Source organism: Culex quinquefasciatus, chromosome 3, assembly GCF_015732765.1.
Source record: "Culex quinquefasciatus strain JHB chromosome 3, VPISU_Cqui_1.0_pri_paternal, whole genome shotgun sequence".
In the NCBI taxonomy this organism is placed as follows: Eukaryota; Metazoa; Arthropoda; class Insecta; order Diptera; family Culicidae; genus Culex; species Culex quinquefasciatus.
In genome coordinates, this window is record NC_051863.1 from 24,991,817 (window position 1) to 25,014,464 (window position 22,648).

The 22,648-nt window shown below is 40.2% G+C and overlaps 3 protein-coding genes across 10 annotated transcripts in view; all 3 read right to left on the reverse strand.

Moving 5' to 3' along the window:
- LOC6041930 (F-BAR domain only protein 2) overlaps nucleotides 1-22,648 on the reverse strand; it is an 84,235-nt gene that overhangs the window by 59,748 nt on the left and 1,839 nt on the right. For 5 of the 6 annotated variants that reach the window (XM_038265712.1, XM_038265711.1, XM_038265710.1 and 2 more), the window contains exon 1: nucleotides 6-1,784. In XM_038265712.1, the coding sequence (XP_038121640.1) occupies nucleotides 6-1,757 (1,752 nt within the window). In that variant the 5' untranslated portion in view covers nucleotides 1,758-1,784. Of the gene's footprint in view, nucleotides 1-5; nucleotides 1,785-7,319; nucleotides 7,780-22,648 lie in introns of those variants that run through there. The other variant, XM_038265716.1, reaches the window with a different exon arrangement.
- Nucleotides 1,728-7,308, reverse strand: LOC6041934. The gene is made up of 3 exons (XM_038265717.1): nucleotides 7,098-7,308; nucleotides 2,002-2,601; nucleotides 1,728-1,784 (listed from the first exon to the last, which is right to left on the reverse strand). The coding sequence occupies exons 2-3, from the start codon at nucleotides 2,566-2,568 to the stop codon at nucleotides 1,782-1,784; spliced, it is 570 nt and encodes a 189-aa protein (XP_038121645.1). The 5' UTR covers nucleotides 2,569-2,601; nucleotides 7,098-7,308; the 3' UTR covers nucleotides 1,728-1,781.
- Nucleotides 11,228-16,114, reverse strand: LOC119770575. Of its 3 annotated transcripts, XM_038265719.1 has the most exons (3): nucleotides 15,938-16,114; nucleotides 15,248-15,511; nucleotides 12,372-12,737 (listed from the first exon to the last, which is right to left on the reverse strand). In XM_038265719.1, the coding sequence occupies exons 2-3, from the start codon at nucleotides 15,402-15,404 to the stop codon at nucleotides 12,565-12,567; spliced, it is 330 nt and encodes a 109-aa protein (XP_038121647.1). In that variant the 5' UTR covers nucleotides 15,405-15,511; nucleotides 15,938-16,114; the 3' UTR covers nucleotides 12,372-12,564. The 3 variants fall into 3 exon arrangements, with proteins under 3 accessions (XP_038121648.1, XP_038121647.1, XP_038121646.1); XM_038265720.1 differs by lacking the exons at nucleotides 12,372-12,737; nucleotides 15,938-16,114 and adding an exon at nucleotides 11,228-12,338 and having other exon boundaries at nucleotides 15,248-15,931; XM_038265718.1 differs by lacking the exon at nucleotides 15,938-16,114 and having other exon boundaries at nucleotides 15,248-15,931.

Here is a 22,648-nt window from a genome sequence, read left to right on the forward strand (position 1 = left end):
GTTACCTTAGCCATCACTCCGTCAACGTCGGTACAACCAAACCGCATCGACTGGAACACACTCAAACGATGTCCGCCCAGCTTGACCCCGTCCAGCCTGGCCGCAACCGTTCGCCAATGGTGCGACGTCTTCAGGAAGACGGATCCGTACGTACGATTTGCGTGCCGAACGCTCGAGCAGATCGTTCCGAAGCGGAGGAAGAGTTGCCGCACCTGCTCGAACGGTACCTCCGGGTCGATGTTCTTCACCACGAATCCCCAAATGGGTTCGGACAAGTCCGGACGCTTCCGGGCCGGAGGCAAGTTGAAGCAGAGGTTGGAACCCGTGCCGGTGTCCTTGCTGAGGCTAACCTCAAGCGGAGGTAGCGTAGGTCCTCCGACGAACCGACCGTTCAGCTCGTGGACGGCTTGTACCGCTTGGGATTGGCTTTTCACGGTAACGAAGGCGTAATCTCGGTTCATGTAGACTCCCACGACTTCCGCGTACAGTCCGAACAGATAAGCAAGGTCCGACGCGTCCATTGATAGCGTAGATGCTTTCGACACGTACAACGAAGTCGGGACCTCAGCCGGACGTTTTTCTTCAACTACTTGGTCGTCCACTACGAACGGATTGAAGTCAGCGTCGCCGCAGATCGTAACGACGACGCCTGCGCCTTCTTTCTTGTTCAGCTTCTCCGTGATGGTCGTCCAGTGCTGGTCAGTCTCGAGCAGAATCCACCCGGAGCTGGGTTTTGTGACGTTCCGAAAGCTGAAGATCGGTCTGCCGAAGCGGCGGAACAGATCGGTGACGTGCTTGAGCGGCTTTTCCGGATGGATATTGCTCACCAGGAAGCGCCAGCAGTACGGTTTGAGCCACGGACGTTCGCGGGGAATCGTTGGTTTGGTGATGCTTGCCGTTACCTGGAACGGGTACGCAATGCGGACTTGTATCGGTTGGCCACCGATGACGCGAAAGTTGAGCTCTCGAATGGCAATCGCTGCCTGCGAACGGTCCGGCACGTAAGCGTACGCGTACTGGTCGCGGTAGCTTAGTCCTTGTAGATCAACGTACAAGCTCAGCAGATAAATGATATCCGATGCGTTCACGTTGGGCGATATGTTGGACAGCAACAGAGATACCAGGGATTTCTTTGAAGAAATCTTCAACCCGGCCTGGCTCTTCCTATGGACCGCATCGTCCCGAGCCAATACCTTACTGTGCTTTTCATTGGCCAACTTTGTAAGCGATACCTCGGTTATTGTTGCCTCGAGTAGCGCCGTAACTCTGATCCGGTATCCTCCAACCAGCACAAAATCCGTACCTTGCGTAACCCGCAACCAGTGGTACGGAGTCTTCAGCAGAACGTATCCACCGATTCCGTCAACGTGACAGCAGCTCCAGACGACCGTTCCGTACTGGCGGAACAAATCCAGTACCTTGGCAAAGTCAGTCGCTTTGTCGGTACGGACGCCAAACCTCCAATTACGATCCTTCAGATCCGGTCGCCGGCTAGTCACTCGTGGGACATCCGGCAGCTTTCCGGGGTCATGCTGCTTATCCGTTGCCAGCTGCACCTGGAGCGCTTCTCCGCAGATAACACGCCCATGTTGCTCCTGAACGGCCCTCGCAGCGCATTTGTTGGCCACGTACACGTAGGCTTGGTTTCGGTCAATCACTTCAACACCTTGCACTTTCACAAACGGATTGAACATGTGAACCAGGTCCGAAGCCGTGATCCGGCCGACGGCAAAGTTGTACACGTGGAGTTTCTTCATGTTGTATTCAGCTTTTGTGCATGGTCACTTCAGATGGTAGAACGGAGAATGCTCAGACACAAAATTGCAAAATTTTGAATAAATTTGGTAGACTTGCATTGCTGCTATCAAATACATAATACTAAAAATATCTTAGAATAGAATTTGAGATATCGCTTGCGTGCATCATCCAACTCATGAGTCAAATATCAACACCAACCCCAACCAAACAAATCACATACATAACAAAGATTGTCAAATTTACCGCCGCTTCAGCTCCCATCTCCAGCACCGCACCCGGACCAACGTCCAGGTGACTGATCTTCACCGTAATCCGATGGCCGCCGACAATCGCTCCGCACAACCCTTGCGCCACGGCCGTCCAGTGCAGGTCGGTGCTCAGCTGAACCAACCCAGTGGTACGAGACCCTGCCCGTTGCCAGCAACCGGGAGTCCCATACCGTCGGAACAGCTCAACTACGCGACCGAACGGCACCGCCGGATCAATGTTCCCGACATAAAAGTTCCAGCTGCATCCGCGCGGGTCGGTTTCGCCGCTCGGGTCGACTCGGGGGGACAACGTCGCCCCGGCTGGAGCGGTACAATTTCCGGTGATTCGAACTTGGATGACTTTACCGCGAACCACGCGGAAGTTGAGCTCCCGGACAGCGCGGACCGCGTGGGATCGATCGGGTACGAACACGATTGCTCTGTCGGCACTGAGCTCGGCTATTCTGAGCAGATCAACGTACGAGCGGAACAGTTGCGCCAGTTCGGATGGGGCCATGTTGCGGGCCAGTCCGGTCACTAGTAGCTTTGTGGCGGACATCATTCCAGGCGCGTCTTCTTGCCCAACTTCCCAAAACTTGAAATTCGTTTCGATAGAGACAATGTTACGATAATGTTGTGATCAGATCGTGGTAGTTATCTACCACACTGAGTTTTACTAACTGTCAAAGGAATTAGTAATTTGATTACTAATTGCTCCAGAGTGAAAACTAGAGAGAAGTAATCATAAACTCTACAAAAGCTTCGAACAACATAATACTGCAACATTTCAACTAACGCCATGATTCGAAATCCGGACACTTAGTAGCATATCATTTTTGTTATAGCTGACAAAAATCATGTAACAAGTTGGAAATGAAGAAATATCATCAGGATGTAGTATTAACAGTAAGTTTTAAGAGAATGCTTGCAAAATATGTCTTTTCTAACAATTTTTCATCAGAATTTTAAAATTAAAATGACTTGTTGTGCTTCGAATCCCGGACACTGATAAAAGCTGATTCGAAATCCGGACACTTTTGCTTCGAATTCCGGACACTCGTTTTTGCTAATGAATCGCACAAACTTTTACTGAAATGTTAGTCAATGGCATTCTTTAGGTCTGAAATAAGCTGTTGACATCAAAACAATCGATAGTTTATATAAAAATTTGCTTGAATTTAAGGAAATCAAAACCATAAATTTCTGTTTTGCCTTCCCGGTGCTTCGGACGTCTATGAAATATTTCACGTGAAATGTTTCGCATTTTTGGTAATCTTATGATTTTATTTTATTTAATTGTTTTGACATTAACTACAGCGTTCAAACAAACTTTAAATGAAAGTTGATGTTAGAATTCATCAAATAAACCATTTTTGACATTAATAATGCGAACTTATATCCAAATAAATGATAAAACAAGTTGAAGTGTCCGGGTTTCGAAGCGTCCGGGAATTCGAATCATGACGTTACAACGATGAGAAGCCAGCTTGTCTGGAAATTGGGTCTCGCAGCCCAGATTTAATAAAATATCTTAAATTCTATATCAATAATGACAACAACAATCGAGACATTGATACATACAACACAAATGTTAAAATGGCCAGGCCTACTGCGTAAAGTTTATCGCAGAGATGATTCTTCGTTGATTTGAAGAGAGTTTGAACGCCAGTTTTCAAACAATAACACATTCACGGAATTGCAGAGGAAGAGATAGTGGACCCAAATTTTAAATCTATGACATGACTAGCCTCTTATAAATATATCTGAAGTTTTTCCAGCATTTAGGGTGTGAGGCAGATGACTGGCTTCCACTATTTATCTGGACTTGGCTCATTGTGTAACACCAGCTGGTTCTGATTAGTGACGCAGTAGCAGCGCTTTTTAATTTTGTATTATTTTGATTTGTGTGAATCGACTCCTTAAGTTCAAAGAAGTCATTACGCATAATTTTGTTTTGCTTCTAGTCTTCATACAAATTTAGAACTTTCCGTACAAAAACGTAATGCAATTTAAATTATCCAAAAATGTTTCTCGAAAAGAAATTTCCAGATTTTAAGTCTTCGACAAAGTCCACTAGCGTGCCCAGCTCTTTGAGGAAATTGGGGCAATAATATGGACGTTTTGAAAAATACGTCATTTCTGGAGTTTTTTTTAAAGGTCCTATAAACCAAATTTTTGCTTTTTGTTTCTTTTTTCTAGAAATTCTCTAAACTCCTTGACCAAACACCTATTTCCAAAAAATTGGAATTGTGTTTTATTTTTCCAAATGACTTCAAAAGATTTTAAAGTATCGCAAATTGTTATTGTTATTTAAGGAATGCAAAAAATCGCAACTGAAGCGTTTGGTACGGTATGTCCACGCTTCCTTCCTTCCCTGTAGATTCTAAAAAAGTAACTGTGAGATGAGATCCGTTCACAGAACCCTCTCTGCGGTAAACACTAAGCATAAATAAATGTATGACATAAGATCGAATGAACAGAACATCAATTGGACAAATGGTCGATTTTACAACGATTGTTTACGAAGCATTTTTAAAATGTGTTCAAATTAACTTTTATTTAAAGAAATGCTCTTGTTCAAAAGAATGGAAAAACTCACAGAAAAATAATGAAAATAATGGTTGAATATTTTAAAATATGATCGATTTTATTGAAAAACTTGTTCCATATAAAATAATACTGAAACAAATTTGAAAGCACAGAAAATGATTCAAAATATGCCTAAGTTGAGAAATTTTCTAAAAAGTATCAAAAATTCAAAGAATTACTCATATTTGAAAGAATGTAAAATTTACAAAAATATTACTAAACCCAGAATAAATTATTTGAAAAGTAACTCTCATCTCAAATATTTGAGAAAGAATGAAATATTGTTACTACCTTTCCTAAAAATGTATATTAACATGTTGAGTTTTTTTTTACAAAACCACCCTTTCAACTTTCTTCCGGACTTTCTTCCAAATGGTTTTTTAAGCGTAACTTTTGAAGTACTTTACCAGACTTCATAATTTTTAATAGGGACTTATGAGACCCCAAGACGATTCGAATGAGGCCAAAATGGTCCAATCCAGTTCAGCCAGTGCCGAGATAATTGAGTGAGAATATTTCGGTGCACACATCCACATCCAAACACACTCACAGACATTTGTTCAGTGTTTGATTCTGAGTCGATATGTATACGTGAAGGTGGGTCTAGGATCTCGTTTTAAGGAGTTCATTTTTTAAGGAAAAACACACATTTTAAATACCCGCTCAGTCTTGAACACAGAAAACTGTTACAGAAAAATGAATTAAATATTTTTTTTTTCGTTTTTTTTAAAGTGTCCTACGAGCTACGAAACTTTTTAAGGTTTATAGGACCTATTCCAAAAAAATAATTAAGGCACAAAATTTCACGAAACTTTGTGTTCAAACTTTGAAAATGAGATCAATATTTTCCATGATATTTCTTTACAATTTAGGGCACCCTTTTTGTTAAAAGCTGACTTTTTTGGTACACTAAATTATATTAAAAAACATTGCTTAATCAACCTTTAGGTGTTTGGTGCCTTCCTAACATTCATATAGTGAATATTTTAATTCAGAATTGCATTATTCCCGCTTAACATGTTTAACAAATTAATCTTCATTGCTCATTTCTTTCGATAGGGTTTCAGATCTTCAATCTTTTTGGCTCATCGGTAAGGTCTTTTGATAACCTATCCAACGATAGTTCACATGATAGATCCAGACAACGTTTTCATCAAAATATCTTAGATCCAGCCTCTGTTAAGTGTTTAAATTACACTTAAGTGCTTATAACTTTTGATAGCGTTGTCATATCTTCAATTTTTTGGACGCATTGGAAAGGTCTTTTGATGACCCATCTATCAATGGGTCGCATGATGGATCCGGGAAGCGATTTTATCAAAATATCTTAGAACCGGCCTCAAAAAAGTGTATAAATAAAACTTAAGTGGTCATAACTTTTGATAGGGTTATCAGATCTTCGATGTTTTATGCTCATTCGAAAGGTCTTTCAATCATCTAACTAATGATAGGTTGCGTGATGGATCCGGACATCATTATAATCTAAATATCTGAGATCCGGCCTCTGAAAAGTGTATAAATACCACTTAAGTGCTAATAACTTTTGACAGGGTTATCAGATCTTCGATTTTTTAGGCTCTTTTAAATACCTTTCTAACAATGTATAACATGACGGGTTTTTTTTTACAAAAAACACCCTTTTTACAATCTTCCGGACTTTTGTTAAAATCGTTTTTTAGGATAACTTTTGAAGTACTTAAAACTTATCTAAACTTCACATCTGTCGAGGACACCAAATCGATCACATAATCTCCTCTATACAGATACAGTTTTTCGTATTTGTTCGGTAACTGGGATGTTTTTTTACAAACCAAAATGACCAAGGAATCAATGGATGCAAAAATCAATTGTAATAAATATATAGTATATAGTTACCGAACAAGTACTGTATTTGCATAACACTTGTGTGGGCACTGGGCAGTCTCCATATTTGTTGAAGACTTTTATGACTTTTTTGGACATAAGGAATCGGTGGACAAAGTTTCAAACAAATCAAAAAAATCGTAGAGTATTGTTTAGATGTCATCAAATTATTATTGGTATAATTAAATTTAATGGTATTTTGTAAATGATGCTGTTCTAGTAATAATAATGTGAAGATCTTCGAAGCAAGAAATCCATCGTTTGATCGTTGAAAAATTGATTGATGTTCCAAGAAGTATGGTTGGTCGAAAGTATTACTTTTAGTAGATGGTGATATTGATGATGATACTGACGAATGTGATACAACTAAGGAAATGTTCAGGTTATAACTATTTTTTACATTGCAGAGAGACTAAGCCACACCAAACACAAAAACAACGAAAAACTGATTATGTTAGTGAAATGTTAGTGTGAACTCAACACCGGCTTCGCACAATTTCTAGTCAAGGTGGTTAATATCTAGCGAAAAAGACTAACCTCTGACTACAAGGAAACTTCTTCTAGTAGAATCCCTTCCAAAAAAAGTAAAAGCGCTATTTTCGTGTGTGTTGTTCAACAGCAGCAATGCTAGATAACTACCAAGATCTATTCAAAACCATGCAGCCGTGTCAAGCAAGGGGGTGAGGTGCGAGGGGGTTGTTCCGGGAATGATTATGAAGCTGAGGGTGGTGGTGGTGGTGGTGAGTGAGGGTGCAACAAACGTCAAACAAAAGCCATTCTACGAATCACACGCGCGCACACTACTTCGATTCTACTAAGCGGTCCCAAAAAGCTCCGGCACTTGCACTCGTCGACACTCACCCAAAAGTAATCGTTAAAATCCACCGTCATCTTGGCAAGGCCTGCTCTTCCTCTTACAACGGATCTTCACGTGCTTTCTTTCTCTTCCCAGGATGATTCTGTGGTGTCCTCTTCTTCTGGCTCCTTCGTTCTGTTTCCTTTCTTCTTCAGCGATATCACAGATTTGCGGCGACCTCGGGCCAAATCGCAATCTTCACGACCTCCATTCCGGGCGAGGATTCCACGACGACACTTTCATTGCAGCACAATTCACCTTCTTCTTCCTCTGGTATCATCAGCCTGGTGTGGCGTATTCCCGGCCCGACCACGACCTTTGAATACTTAATCAGCAACTTTTTCGCTTCTTCACCCGATAATCCAGTGCTGTTTTCTTCCTCTTTGCTGTACAAACACACACACTCTTTTCCCCCGCCTCTATGTCGTTGGAGGTTATTCAATTTGCTATCATTTGATTCTTACTCTGTGGGGAACAATAAAAAAAAATAGACACAAGCACACACATGATAATAACGCCGACTCCACATAGGAAGAGCTCCACTCATAAATAACATCACGTTGAGCTGTTGGTTGGCTGGCAGCACTGATGATTTTAATTCATTCCGTGTTGCGTTTTTTTTTTTTGTTTTTCCTCTTTTCTTTTTTTTCCATAATGCATGACATCCATGATTCATGGCACTTTTTTCGGTAACTGTGTGCGCTCCCCCCAGGCCGAAAGCTCCCGAGGCGTCACGGTTCACTGCCCCTCCGGAATGGGGCTGGGCTTGGCTTTGACGGTTTGAAGTTAGGGAGCTGCTAGGTGTCACACTGGAAGCAGGTCGTTTCGCTATTGTTGGGACGAAATTTTTAGTTTGATAATGATAATTTTGGTTTAAGCTACGAATTTGATAGTTTGAAGTGAATATAATTAAAATACTTAAACAAACAGTAATTTCATTATGAATAGAGACATGGCAATTAAAGTCCCAGTTTTGAATTCCCGACTTTTTTCAGAACCCCAAAAATATTAGGCAAATTTCCAAATAAATGTTGAAAAAATCAGCTTATTGACAATTTTAGTAAAATAGAAACAAAGCAACAAATAAAAAAAAAATTTCAAAAATGGAAGCATTATTTCGAATCAGAAAGGATTTTTTTACGTCTTAAATTTAATTATTTTTAATCAAAATACGCTTAAATATGAAAGAAATTTTTATAATTTCAAAGAAATTTAAATTAAGGGACCATCCATAAACCACGTGGGCACTTATTTGAGAATCTAACGGTCCAAACTTAACTGTTGATGAATTAAACATTTATCAAATTAACTGATTCTTTCGAAAAAAAGCTTTAAAAAATTTTGGTGTCAAGACTAACATTTCAAAAGGGCCAAACATTCAATATTGCGCCCATTTGAAATGATAGTCTATATTCCAAAATGTTCTAAATATTTTTTTTGAAGAGATCATAGAGTTTCACAAATGTATCATTTATTGACATATAGAATTGTACCATTAGTTGCTGAGATAATGGCATTTGAAAATGTGGGACGGTTTGAATTAGACTTAAAAAACTTAATTTTTCTTATATTGTTTTTGCTATGTTTCAGCAACAGATTATAAAATTTTACAAATGTTTCATACAATTTCATAAAATTTCCATGTATCGAAAAAATATTTTTATTGACAACCATCAAAAACTAATTCTAAATAAATTAAAAAAAAAAAACTATTGAAAATTTTCGTAAAAAAAGAAACATAACAACTAACTTCTAAAAAATACATCAACATGAATAACGTATACTTTTCGATTCTTCGTTTCAACTGGAAATGGCAATAAAAGAATACAATTAAAACATGATTATTGTTATTATTCTTTCAAAGAAATTAGAAAAATATCAAGGAATTCGTATAAAAAAGTTTTTACCAGTTCCCTTATCATTTTTGTAAATTTTGATTTTGAATTTTTCAATCAATGTTGATTTATCTAGTTGTCAGTATTTAAATGTTTTAATTTTTTTCAATGAAAAATTCATTTTGATGTGGTTCCATGTTTTACCACTTATTTTAAGTGAAATGTTTGAAGAGACATATTCTTTAAACATATTTGCAATAACGTAAATCAAAATTTCTTGGATTTATTTTTCAGCAATTTCAGTACTTTTTCATGTTTTCTAAATGTAAACAAGTTTTTCTGTTGTTTTTTTTTATTCAGAACGACAACGATTGGATTTTATTCGGTTTTCGACAACTGAAAATCATGCTTTATCTATAGTTATTTACCCATACTCACAAAAAAAACCAAGGGTAACATTTGGAAAAAAATAATGAAATGACTTAATGAATTTAGTTCAACAATAACAAAATATTATGCAAATTTGTTTCAAATGCATTCTATATTTATTTGGATTTTTAAATGCCTTTAAAATCTTTTTCATTTTCAAATAGATTGAAAATGTGAAAGGAACCTTACATTTAAAGTATGTTATCAAAGAAGATTTAAGTGAATTTAATTTGAAAACCGTAATATTTTTTTTAGGTATTAAAAAATAATTTTCAAGCAAGTATGTATACGATTCCCGATTTTTTGCGGATTTTAGCAAATTCCCGAGTTAACTCCATAAAAGTTTGAAATATTTTTAAACGAGACCAAACAGGCTAAATTTGATGATCAATGCAGAAAATAGTAGTTTATGCAACAAGTTGCAAAAAGAGGATTTTTTCAGCACGAGTCGTACATTTATCCAACAAGGTTCACCGAGTTAGATAAATACGAAGAGTGCTGAAAAAATCAAGTTTTGCAACGAGTTTCATACAACATTTTTTGCAATTCCAAAACACACACTGAGTGAAATTTTATGTCAAATTTTCATATATTTTGTCAATAAATCGTTTGAACCAAAAAAATTTTGAAAAGTGTTACTTTTCGAAACAAGTTCTGAAAAGTTCACCCATGTGAGTGCTGAAAAGTAGAACTTTTCAGCATTTATTTTGAAAAGTGTTGCTATTTGATTCTGTTATTTTTGGTACAGAAAAGTAGGCTATTTCGTCGTTCAAGAATGACAGGAAAAGTATGTAGTTTCACGACGGAATTGCAAAAAGGAATTTTAGATTGTTCTCAGTTGATTAGTTGACATTTTGATGTTTTTTGAAAAAAATGTTCTGCTTTTTGGATTTTCGGACCAATTTATTTACAACGGCTTTACCTGTATAATTAAACAAATGCATTTTTTGCAATATTTCATCATCGCTATTTTGGCCGCCATCTTGGATTTAAACATTCTAAATTACTTTAGAGTAGTTTACTGCCGTTCTATGCATAATTGTCCCATGTCAGTTTTGGACGATTTTGACTTTATGACGTTTTTAAGTTTAGTTTGATGTGTACTTTAAGAAAAACACATACAATCTGGTACTTTTTTAGGAATCTCATTAAAAACAACACCAAGTCTTTTCCCATTCTACGCATAATTCTAGAGTACTTTTTCAAAAGGTCCTATGTGCAAAAACCTCAATCTGAGAAATTTGATGATAAAGTTTTGGTGCACATTTTTAAATCCCATTTAAACACGCTTGGGTATTTTTCGATTCTGAAAACGCCCAAATGGGTCTGGAGTAATGCTTTTCAAGTGTACATTTCGAATTATATAAAAGACAAGATTACACTTAGTTCTGACGCAATTTGGTTCATACAACCTGTGAGTGCACATAGAACACGTTGATAGAACAATTTTTGCACATAAGACTTAACGCATTGGACTATATTCATATGGCATTGCGCATAAAACTTTATCAAATAAAATTTAAATCTTGATTAAAAAAACAACATTTTTGTGATAATAATGTATGTCCAACTCTCTCGCAACGTGTAGACAACAGCTGACGAAGAGCATGAAATATTTCAATGCTTCCAGCGCGAGAGAGAGAGAACCCGTTATTTCCCAATGAGCCTTCTGTGAGATGGGTGGCGGGTAGGATAATTTACGATGCCAAATTAACCAATGCGCCAATGTAAACAATCATTATTGTTTACTTTGGCGCAGAGGATAATTTGACATGGTAAATTATCTTATCCGCCTATCGTGCTGTTAGCGCACATACTACATTTTTTAATCTATCGTTTTTTAAAGTTTTCGGTAAAAATATTATTTAACGGTTATAAACAAGTGTTTCGATAGCCCCCCAGCAGCACTGCATGCGCACAACTTTTATTCCAAAGTGGCGGATTATCTGGAGGCGGGCTAGCGCGGATTCCCGGTAATGTACATCATGCCCGAGCGGGACCGCACCGAGGACGCGTATGGGTTGCTGAACGAATATGCCGACGATGGAAGGAATACTATTGACGACGCCGGCTCTCTGTTTGATCGATTTTTTGTGAAGGAAGCAAAAACGTTCGTGATCATCTTCAACTGGCGATTAAACAACAGACTGGAACGCAAGAGCGTCATCACCTAACGGGAAGTAGTCTGGTGAGAAGGTTACTGCTAAAGAGGTTGAGACAAAGGTTGGAGAGGAGAAAAGTGCAGCAAAGGACGGGAAAGGTTCGCAGAAGGAACCGGAACCGGAGGATGTTCAAAACCCATAAGATGATGCTGTCTCGAATGAAAAGGCTTAGTCTGAGCAAATAGATTCACAATTTTTGACTGTATTTTTCGTAAGGTTATGATTTACAAAATGTATAACTAAATTTATTGACTTTATTTCATGTTGACGCAACATATTGTACATGTGTTGTCGCCATTTTTGCACTGGAAATCTCAAAGAAACCCGTTGGATGTTTCAGCCGGACTTCCGCTTCCTTTTGACACGAGATGGTCATTCGATGGAGGTACGTGTTGATCACGATGTAATCGGCACCAGCTTTGAAGATGTCCAGATGAGTTTCGGTGACCGCGTTCGGGTTAGTTGCGTTGTATCTGCTACTTCACTGCCCAGCATGGTCTGGCTAACTTGCTTCGACAGATGTGTCGAGTAACCTCCGTCGATGACGATGTACTCCGGGGAGAACAACGACGGATTGGGGGTGAGCGATCGGTTGAACCTGCGGTAACGAAGGATACATGATGTTATTTAGGAGCTGCCCTGAGATCCTTGCTCTTCGCCAAAGAATTATTCCGATCTCAGGGGTTGGATCTCCGAACGGGTTCTACGGCTGTTGCTTGGCCGACGGGTGAGGTCAGCTGGGGATTTGAAGAGCGCGAGTCGCACAAAACTGGAATCAATTGCGTTGATCGAGGTGCTTATGCGGCGTTCCGAATCGCGCGCATTTACCATCTCCAGCATCTTCGAGTTGACGAACGCCTCGTAGTCATGTCTCCGAGCAAGTCCAGAATCTCGTCCGAGTACTGGGTAAAGTGCTCGTATGAATCGAACGCCGCAAACTGCCAGGGCGCATGAACGAGTCTGTTAGGTTGCCGACTTGATGCCGTTTGGGAGGAGTCTAGAAAAACGGAAAACATCGGGTCACAAAGAAAACAGGCGCAGAAGAAAATCACTTGAAACGTGCTGTGCTGTGGATGTGCTGTTGGTAGCAAGAATAAGGCTTTCTAGTCACAAATTTACCAACACATTGAAAGTATGTTTACATGACAGGTGGACGTTTGTTTGCATCAGGTTTCCTATCTCTTTCTAGCAAAAGTTTTTTGTCAGACGATTTCTAGCTGGTTTTTTTGACTGGCTGCCCGATATGTCAGACAACATACTTCGCAGGGCTGTGACAGCTACAGCTCGATCATTGTTTGCATCAGGACACTGTGACGAGGAGTTCGTCATTTTTGAGTTAAATTATATTTTTTTCACTGGGCCTAGAAAGCCTTATTGAAAGTCTATCAGCGGGACTTTTTACGGAGGGCCTCGCGGCGCAGTGGTTAGCGGCTTCGGCTGCCGATTCCTAAGTTGCTATGGGGCGCGGGTTCGATTCCCGCCTTATCCTCCTGGCCTTCTATCGGATGGGGAAGTACAACGTCGGTCCATTTGGGAAAAGAGGTTTTGGGTGACTCGTCACCACACATAACCTTCGGACGCCTACAAATGAGTAGAAACTTGCAACAGAGCCCACAAAAGACCCGGGGGTTGTTAAAGTGGATTGCTTTGCTTTGCAGCGAGACTTTGCCAGACACCTCCAGATGCTGCTGGCAGGTCGAATCATACGACGAGTACGCCCAATGGACGTAATCCTAAAACGTAGCATTGCAAACTGCACGATAAGAGAGGTAGAAAGGTAGTCGTGCGGAATATCCAAGTTTTGAACATCCGAAAAGATCAACCACTGCAGAACCACTGTGGAAGTCGTGCTCTCAGACAGACAGATGGACTTTATCTGGTTGTAGGGGCAGTGGGGGTAGAATGGCCCATGGGGGTAGAATGGGCCACCCTAGGTTTTAGGCTTTAGAATGGATTTTAACCAACCTGAAAGCAAGGGTCTAATAAAGGACGTCAAATAACATCACCACACCGAAAACACGTTTGAATTCATTGTATTTTTCGAATTATGAGCAAAAATGTAAATTTATTGACAAAACCACGCAAATGTTGTTAATTTCAAGTTTCTTAAATAAGCTTTCCCGAAAGTTAGATTGTTTGAAAAAGTTTTTCAATGTTTATAATGTTACCAGGAGCTATTACGAAGGTAATCAAACAACATCGGAACCTCAAATCAATTTAGAGGCTTGGTGGTGGAAGTGTTAAATTAAAATCCACTTAAGGACAGAATGGACCACCCTTTTCCAAATCAAAAGTTATGAAATTTTGGTTAAATGGATTATGTCGCTCCTGGTAGGTTCACAAATCACGCTAAATGCAATATAGTTGATTTTTTGGTTGTTTTGATGCTTATTTAAAAAATAGTGTCTTATTTCAACATATTAAAACTATTTTCAAAAATGGTTGTTTTGGTAAGTGACTTTTTTCATAAAAGTAGTCTAACTTCATGGAAACTATGTTAGAAAGGTCCCTTTAATCATTTATTATCTCCCTTCAACGTTTTATTAGACAAAATGGCTTGTTTTCTAAAGTGGCCCATTCTGCCCCGCACCCAGAAAAAGTAGCCGAAAAAAACTTTTTTTTTAAGTGGCTCAAAATTAGTTTTAAGCTAAACATTTTCATCAACCAGGTATACATTGAAGGGAACATCCCAAAGCATAAGCCTACTTCTCTGAATTCATAAATTTGTATGTGTTTCTATGGTTTTAGGGGCATTTTACTTAGGCGGGCCATTCTGCCCCCCTGCCCCTAACGCAGTTCTTAAGCTGGCTGATGAGCAGCTATTAGGACCTGTAGAGCGCGGAGAGTCACAGGCGATTCTTCAGCGAGGTAAGTTCGCTCAGATCACCAGCCAAATCTTCCGTAAAACCAGGTTGTTTGTGGCTGGCTGTGAGAAAAGATCGTCGCGACGACGAAGCCGCAACGCACTTGTCGTAGTGTCCATTCTGGAACTGAAAAAAACAACAGCGTGCACGGCCGCCATGCGACCGCGTATTCCTTTACGGTGGCGCTCCTCCAGCAGGACGATGCCCTGCGTAGTCAGGAACAACACGTCGTGATCGGAGCGCTTCTGCAGAGCCTTTGTAACCCAGAATAATGTACGGTTTGTCCGACTGGATCCACTTGGTGATCAATTCTTCATGAAACTGATCGTCTCCTGCAGCGTGACCAGATATTTCTGCGTCGTACGGAAATCACCACGAATCGATAGTTCCTTGAGTGCAATTTGTAAGGTTTCGCCCCACAAGAAACAATGACCAAATTGGGAATCAGCAAACTCGTTCAGTTTACTGGAAGCGGCCACACTGGAGTGCCCCACACCTTAGACCAACTTCATTACAAAAATCAGCGAACCAGGCAATTCAACTTGCACCTCGACGGAAATGAGCCCGGGAACTAAACCGCCGCAACCTACATGTTTTCGCCCGCTCCGGCGGCCCCAGAAACACTAGTCTTAGCAGCTCGTACATTTTTGGATTCTCGGACACCTTGTCCCAAGCGGCCCAGACGATCTGCACCTGCGTGCGTCATTATGAGCTCGTCGTTGGCGAAGTTGTTGATAGCCGATCCACCCGGCAATCTTAATGTATTCAACGTTCGTCTTGAGGATCTCTGACGAGACCATGACCACGAAGCGGATGGCTTTTTTAAGGTTTCTAAAAGCGTCCTCTGTACCACGTCCGCCGCCGTTTGGTTGGTCGTTGTCGGGGGACCAGGTACCGTAAAATAGTGCTGCGGGTGATTAAAAAAATAGTTTAAGGTTAAGGTTTATGAAATTTAACAGGATAACATTTCCCTCCTGGCCAAAAGGGGGGATGTTTTCTGGCCTTCCGGATGTTTTTGTCGGTTCCGTGGCCATCCGGAAGGCTTCCCTGCGCAAGAGGGATGATGCTTTTTGGCCATCCGGATGGCCACGAAACCGGCAAAATTCATTCAGGCGGCCAAAAAGCATCCTCCCTTTTGCACAGGGACACCTTCCAGATAGCCACGGAACCAAGAAAACCCATCCGGAAAGCCAAATAATAGCCACGGTACCGGCAAAACCAACCCGGAAGGCCAAACAAATATTCGCCCTCTTGCACAGGGACGCCTTTCGGAGCCGATCCCATGGTCCAGGAATCATCTTTGGGAATCACGGTAATTTTCCACCCTACTTACCGTATTTTTTTTGTTGCCGCAATTCTTCGCCCTCCGACACTTTTCTTTTAAAACTCAAACAGTCCACAACAATGATCTGTCCGCGATCCTATGAACCAAAACAAAAAACATATTTTATGCTGTTTTATGAGTTGTTTTGGTTTGTCATGCTGGGAGTCGTATCCGCCAGATTCGAGAGAGAGAAAGCTCATTGGTTAAATTTCGCTCTTCTCTTTTGCTGTGTCAGGCATTGAAACATTTCATACTCTCTTACAGCTGACGTCTGCACGTTAACCGGATCCTAGACAAACATTATTTTTAAAAAGATATATGGATATAAAAAAATCTATCATTACTTTCTAATTATTCAATAAAATGCGTACATACGTCGTTATTATATTAGCGTATGTGCATAATGATTGAAATATATTTAAAATTGTACATAGGTTGATTTGTTATTGTCTTATGTGCATCATTTTACTGAATGCACATAGGACACTGAGAGGTGAAACGACGTAAATTATTTTGTATAAAAATTTAAGAGAATGCTCATAGGTTATTTTGCATTTCGCTAATATTTAAAAAAATTAAATACTTAGAAGAAATCGGGTTTGAGGATAGTGTAGTTTCGGATATGCAGACCGTCATGCATTGAATAACTCAGTTTGTTTACTTTTGGCGCATAGGACCTTTTGAAAAAGTACTCTAGAATTGTTCCACCAAGTATTTTCTTACACGGAATCATTAGTTTTACTAAGCATTATGTCTTGTTTACCTGTTGTATAGAAGTAAGAGAATCACAAATAAGGGTGATAAACTGCTAACTGGGGCGATTAGAGACACATAGGGCGAATAGGAACCCATGGGACAATTATGCGTAGAAACACAGAAATCGGTCGAAAAATTTCAATCGCGTTTTTCTCAGTTGCACTTTTTTGAACATGGGACAATTATGCGTATAACGGCAGTTTTCGTGATTCGATTATCCGAAGTGAAACTCTGCCAAGGCCTTCGAATAATCGAGTCTGGACTGTATGTTTTAAGGGCTATTTTTTATCAGACCTAAAACAAACTTGATTAGGTACTTGATTCTGTTTTTTAGAGATATCACAACGATGAATAACGTCTAACTGACGTTTGGTTTCCCACTTATATTGATAAGTAAAAAAAACTTGTAAAATGTGTTGTCCTTTATCAAATTTATTCCAAACATATGCTCTTGAACATGTCAAAAAAAAACAAAACATCACAATTCTTCCAGAAATCTGGTCATGTGTAACCTTCTTATCACAAACAGCGTTACAGCTCGAAAACCGCCCATAAGCTAGATCTCCAAATACCGGCCACACAACCGCCAGCCAGGCATCAATGCAGAACACACATTCTTTCAAGTGGGTGTCAGCTGATACAACGAACGTGCGCGGAAAAAAACTCAAACACACACTCTCTTTAACACATTTTAATGAAACCAACTGGCCCGGCTCTCTGTTATCAGCTGGCAGCAAGTTAAGATTTTTTTGTTGTTGTTCCTCCTCCTCTGAGGCATTCTGTTCGAGCTACAATCTCCGATAGAGTGGAGACCTTGTAATGGTTCACTGCGTTCGTTGGGGCCAACGCCCCGATGGTGGTTTGCTTCTATTTTTTGAGATTTCTAATGTTTATCACAGACACTTATCTCTGCTGCGGGGTTTTTTTTATTATTAAAATGTGATTCCACGCGCCTCAAGACTCCGGCGCGATGCACTTTGAATAGGCGAAACACTTGGCGTTGCAGTTGCGTTGCATAAGATCGTCGTGACGCAAATTGCCATTCGAGATGCACGCCGGGCTGCACTCAGAATGCATTCCGAGAGATAAATCTACGCCGGGTGAACTTTGTCTCTTGGCTCGTCGTGCCTTATGAAACTTCAGACTTGACTCGCTATTTTGCGCTGTAAACTTTGCTAAATTGTCCCAAAAAAGTGACCACTTCGTCACGCATCCCTGGAACGGTCGTCGGTATTCTTCGTTGAACGACGACGGAGACGTCAACAAGTGTGGCAGTGGGGAACGGGTCAAAGTTGTGCGGCTGGTTGGTCAAGTTTTAATTGAATTAACGGCATTTGGCCAACTTTTGCGTGCGTGTGTGTGTGTGCCGATATGCTGCTTTCTAAGTTTTGACGGCGATGCTCTCTGCGCACTCGTTAACATTAGAGAGAGAGAGAGAGAGTATTACGTGTATTCGTAAGCCTTTTTTGTAACATGAGATGTACATGTTTAACGTATAAATTAATGTGGGGAACTATACCCTTTCTCAACCTATATCTATTATCGACCTATCAGCTTTCATGAAGTGTTTTTGACTGTTCCAAAGTAAAAAAACGTTGCTTAATCCACCTTTAGGTGGTTGGTGCCTTCCTCATATTCATAAAGTCAAAACATTCAGTAAAAATAGCAACATTCCCTTAACATGTTTAACAAATCAATTTTATTACTGATATCTTTTGATAGGGTTCGCAGACCTTCAATTTTTATGGCTCATCGGCAAGGTCTGATAAAAAAACCTATCCAACGAAAGTTCACATGGAAGATTCAGACAATATTTTTATCACAATATCTCAGATCCGGCCTCCAAAAAGTGAATAAATAACACTTAAGTGCTAATAACTTTTGATAGGGTTGTCAAATCCTTGATGTTTTAGGCTCATTTGAAAGGTCTTTTGATTATCTAACTAACGATGGGTCGCATGATGGACCCGGACATAATTTTTACTGAAATATCTGAGATCCGGCCTCCAAAAAGTGTATAAATAACTCTTAAGTGCTAATAACTTTTGATAGGGTTGTCAGATCTTCAATGTTTTGGGCTCATTGGAAAGGTCTTTTTAATACCTTTCTGAAAATGTATAACATGATAGGGTTTCTGGCAAAAACCACCCTTTTTACAATCTTCCGGACATACGCCAAAATTGTTTTTTAGCATATCTTTTGAAGTACTGAGGGACCCCAAGACGGATCGAATGAGACCAAAGCGGTCGAAATCGGTTCAGCCAATCCGGAGATAATCGTGTGCATATTTTTCAGTGCACGGACTCACATCCAGACACACGCACAGACATTTGTTCAGAATTTGATTCTGAGTCGATAGGTATACGTGAAGGTGGGTCTACTAGGTCTAATAAAGAAGTTCATTTTTCGAGTGATTTTATAGCCTTTCCTCATTGAGGTGAGGAAGGCAAAAAGCTCAAATAAAAGTGAGCAAGCAACTCTCCGTTGTTAATGCATCTGAAAATGTTGATTTAATAGCAGAAAACAGCAAAAGTGATGTAAATTGGTCGAACGGCTTAGAGTGATTAAAATGGGTATATTTAAAACGTCGGTTCATTTGCGCAAAAGAGGTTTTGGGTGACTCACCACACATAACCTTCGGATGCCTAGAAATGAGCAGAAACTCGCAACTGAGACCACAAAAGACCCGAGGGTCGTTAAAGACCCTTATGAAAAGTTTCAGTGAAATGTTTCACATATTAAGTACACTCATTTTATTTCCAATTTTCAACTATTTTCAGCATTGACTATTGCCCCCAAATAAATTTGAAATGAACGTTGATGTGAAAAATCATAAAATAACCCAGTTTTGACAATTTATATGTGAAATTAAAAACCGGTTTTCGAAGCGTCTGAGAATACGAAGCATGACGTTATATTTGACTAAGGAATCGAGCCGTGCTCAAAAAACCCTTATTATGAAAAAAAATGCAATCTGAGATGTTGGTGTCTATCGATTCCTTACATCATAACGCAACTCTGAGCAAAAAATGAAAACATTCGCTGATGTTGTTTTGTTAAGATGTTACATCCGATTTTCCATAAGAAAACCAACAATCTATATAATTTAGACATTTCAAAGAATATGCATTTCGAGATAATGATGGATTTTGCTTCATAAGACTGTCAAATATCTCTGGACAAAGTTTCAGAAGGTTTGCTGATGTAGCTATCGAGATTCATCTATTTTAAAATGTTATTTCCGACTTTTTCTAAGAAAATCATTATTCAATTCAATTCAATTAGTGTTTATTAGTAAATAATCAATTTACAATTTAGTGTTTCTTATAACCTAATAGAGTTTTGGAGTTCCTTTCAACTATGGTTTACACTATAATTCATTTAGATGTAATTGGATATTCTAACAATGGATTTGGCAAGAGAAGGAAAAATAAAAAAAAACCTTCGAGATTTGCTAAGGAAAAGCATAGAAATAGGAAAAGCTTAAAACTAAATCACAGTTTGTATTGTCTGTTGACGTCGAAAAACTTCGCTGCACAAGGCAGCTTATCCGTTGTAGATGTACTTCATCATCAGCTCACTGAGAGCTTGGAATTGTTCTGCCTTGTTTCGGCAGGCACGAAAGCGCGTGAGCATCTCTCCAGGCGAAAAACTCAGGAAGCGTGAAGAGATCATCACCAGTAGCATCAGCTTGTCCCGGGGGAGTACCGACGCCAGAAGCGGCTACTCTAGCCTATGAACCTCCCCAACCGGGAGGGAACGCTGGTTTGGTCGATGGAACCGCTCCGCCGCCAGCTGCTTCAGCGTTCGAGCTCAAAGTCTTCGGAGGTTGGCGGGACGCTGGCGCTTTCTTCTTCTTGTCCTGCTCCTCGAGGTACTTTTTCCGCGCGGCACAGCCACGGAAATTCGCCGTGTGGTTTCCACCACAGTTCGCGCACTTGACGCGCGCTTTGTGCTGCTGGGCGTTTTCCCCCAGCTGGTCTTTCCGCGGAAGATTGCACCTTTCGGTGAAGTGGGTCTCACCGCACTTTACGCACCGGGGCGGAAGATTGCAGTTTCTTGAACCGTGTCCGAACTTTTGACAGCGGTGGCATTGGGCTGCGTCGGCGGGATTCTTCATGTAGAATCGCTACGTCACAAAGAATCCGTCCAGTGCTTTGATCCGCCGAAGGTCCTGGATTTTGACGGACCCACGATCGAAGTACAGGAGGTACAATGTGTACGTACCTGTCACCGTTATCGTCTTTGAGAGCACCTTAATCTCTAGAGGCTTAACCTTGATGCCCGATAGGTGTTCTTCCAGGTCGGAGATCGGGCGGTCCGGATATCCCTGAAGGACGATCTTCACTGGGACCTTCTCTGCAGGGTCAAATGTAAAAACTTGAAGTTTCGCAACTTCAACTTCTTCACCACCATGTCGAAATTCAGTTTGTTATGTGTAATAACTTGCACTGACGTTTTACCTATTTTCAGACAATATTGGAGGCCCTCAAGCAACTCGTCAACATCGTCTGCCAGCGTATCCAAAATAAAAATTGAGGTGGACGTCGTTCCTTCGGAGAGTTACATTTTTTCTTCTTTTCTTGCTTGCGCGCAAGTTCATCATCGTCATCGTCGTCGCTAGCACTGCTGCTGTCACTGGCGGTGTTGTTTTCTTCTCCACTCAGCATCTCAAATTCGTTGCTGGTGGGAACGTTGGAAGTGGTTGTTGTCGTGGTGCTTGTGGACGGCTGCTGCTGCTGCTGGTCGGAAGTACTTCCGGATGCCCGGGTCGATTGTCTCGTCCGTACTGGGGACTCACGTGGACGGTATGACACGTGTAAAAAAGAAGGATCGGTGACGTCACCGGGCACGCTCCCGTGCGCGATGGCGGTCGATGCGGCGTTGGTATGTTTACCTTTCTGCACTCTGCCGGTAGATGAGCTTCGCGGGTTTTTCGAGGCCGCACTCGAACTGCCACGGCCACGGCCGGCCCTTGGCATGCTGGAGCAGCAAACTCGCGGGTAATCACGGTAAATTACGGCGAAAAAATCGAAAAGTTTGAAGAGCTCCGAACACTTGACTGTTGCTGGCTGGTGTTGCCAGTCCCGATGAAGAAAATCATTAAAATCAATACAATTTCAGCACTAAAATGAATATGCATTTCGAGATAATGATGGATTTTGCTTCTTTTGACTGTCAAATATCTCTGGGCAATGTTTCAGTAGGTTTGTTGGTGTAATTCTCGAGATACAGCCATTTTAAAATGTTATTTCCAACTCTTTTTAAGAAAATCTATAAAACCAATACAATTTCAGCATTTCAAAGAATATGCATGTCAAGATAATGATAAATTTTGCTTTTTATGACTGTAAAGTCATTTCTAGGCCAAAATTCAGAAGGTAGTTTTTGAGATTCAGTCGTATTAAAAAGCGATTTCCGACTTTTTCATGCCGGACATAACATTTTAAAATGGCTCGAGAACTACATCAGCAAACCTTCTGATACTTGACAGTCAAATAAATCAAAATCCATCATAATCTCTCTGTGCATATTCTTTAAAGTGCTGAAATTGCATAGATTGTTTTGGTTTTCTTATTGACAATCGGATGTAACATCTTAAAAGGGCTGTATCTCGAAAATTAAATGTCGGATTGCATTTTTTTTTTTTTTTTTCATAATAATGGTATTTTGAGCTCCCCGGCCAGGGGTGTCTTCTGTGTCATTTTTTTCAATGTCATACTACGGTCCATCCAAAAGGATATTCAATTTTTTTCAGAAAGTAAAAAGATAGGTACACAAAGCGCAAAAAACCATTTAAGAACATAACAAACAAGGGCATCTTTTTAGCCATGGTACAATTTGGACAAAATTCATTTGGCATCGTTACCAACTTTAAGAAGAAAGAACAAAAAAAACTTTGTTAATTGTATTTTAAGATGTAGAATTAAATTTTGTTTTCAAGTTTTTGATAAAAACGCTAAA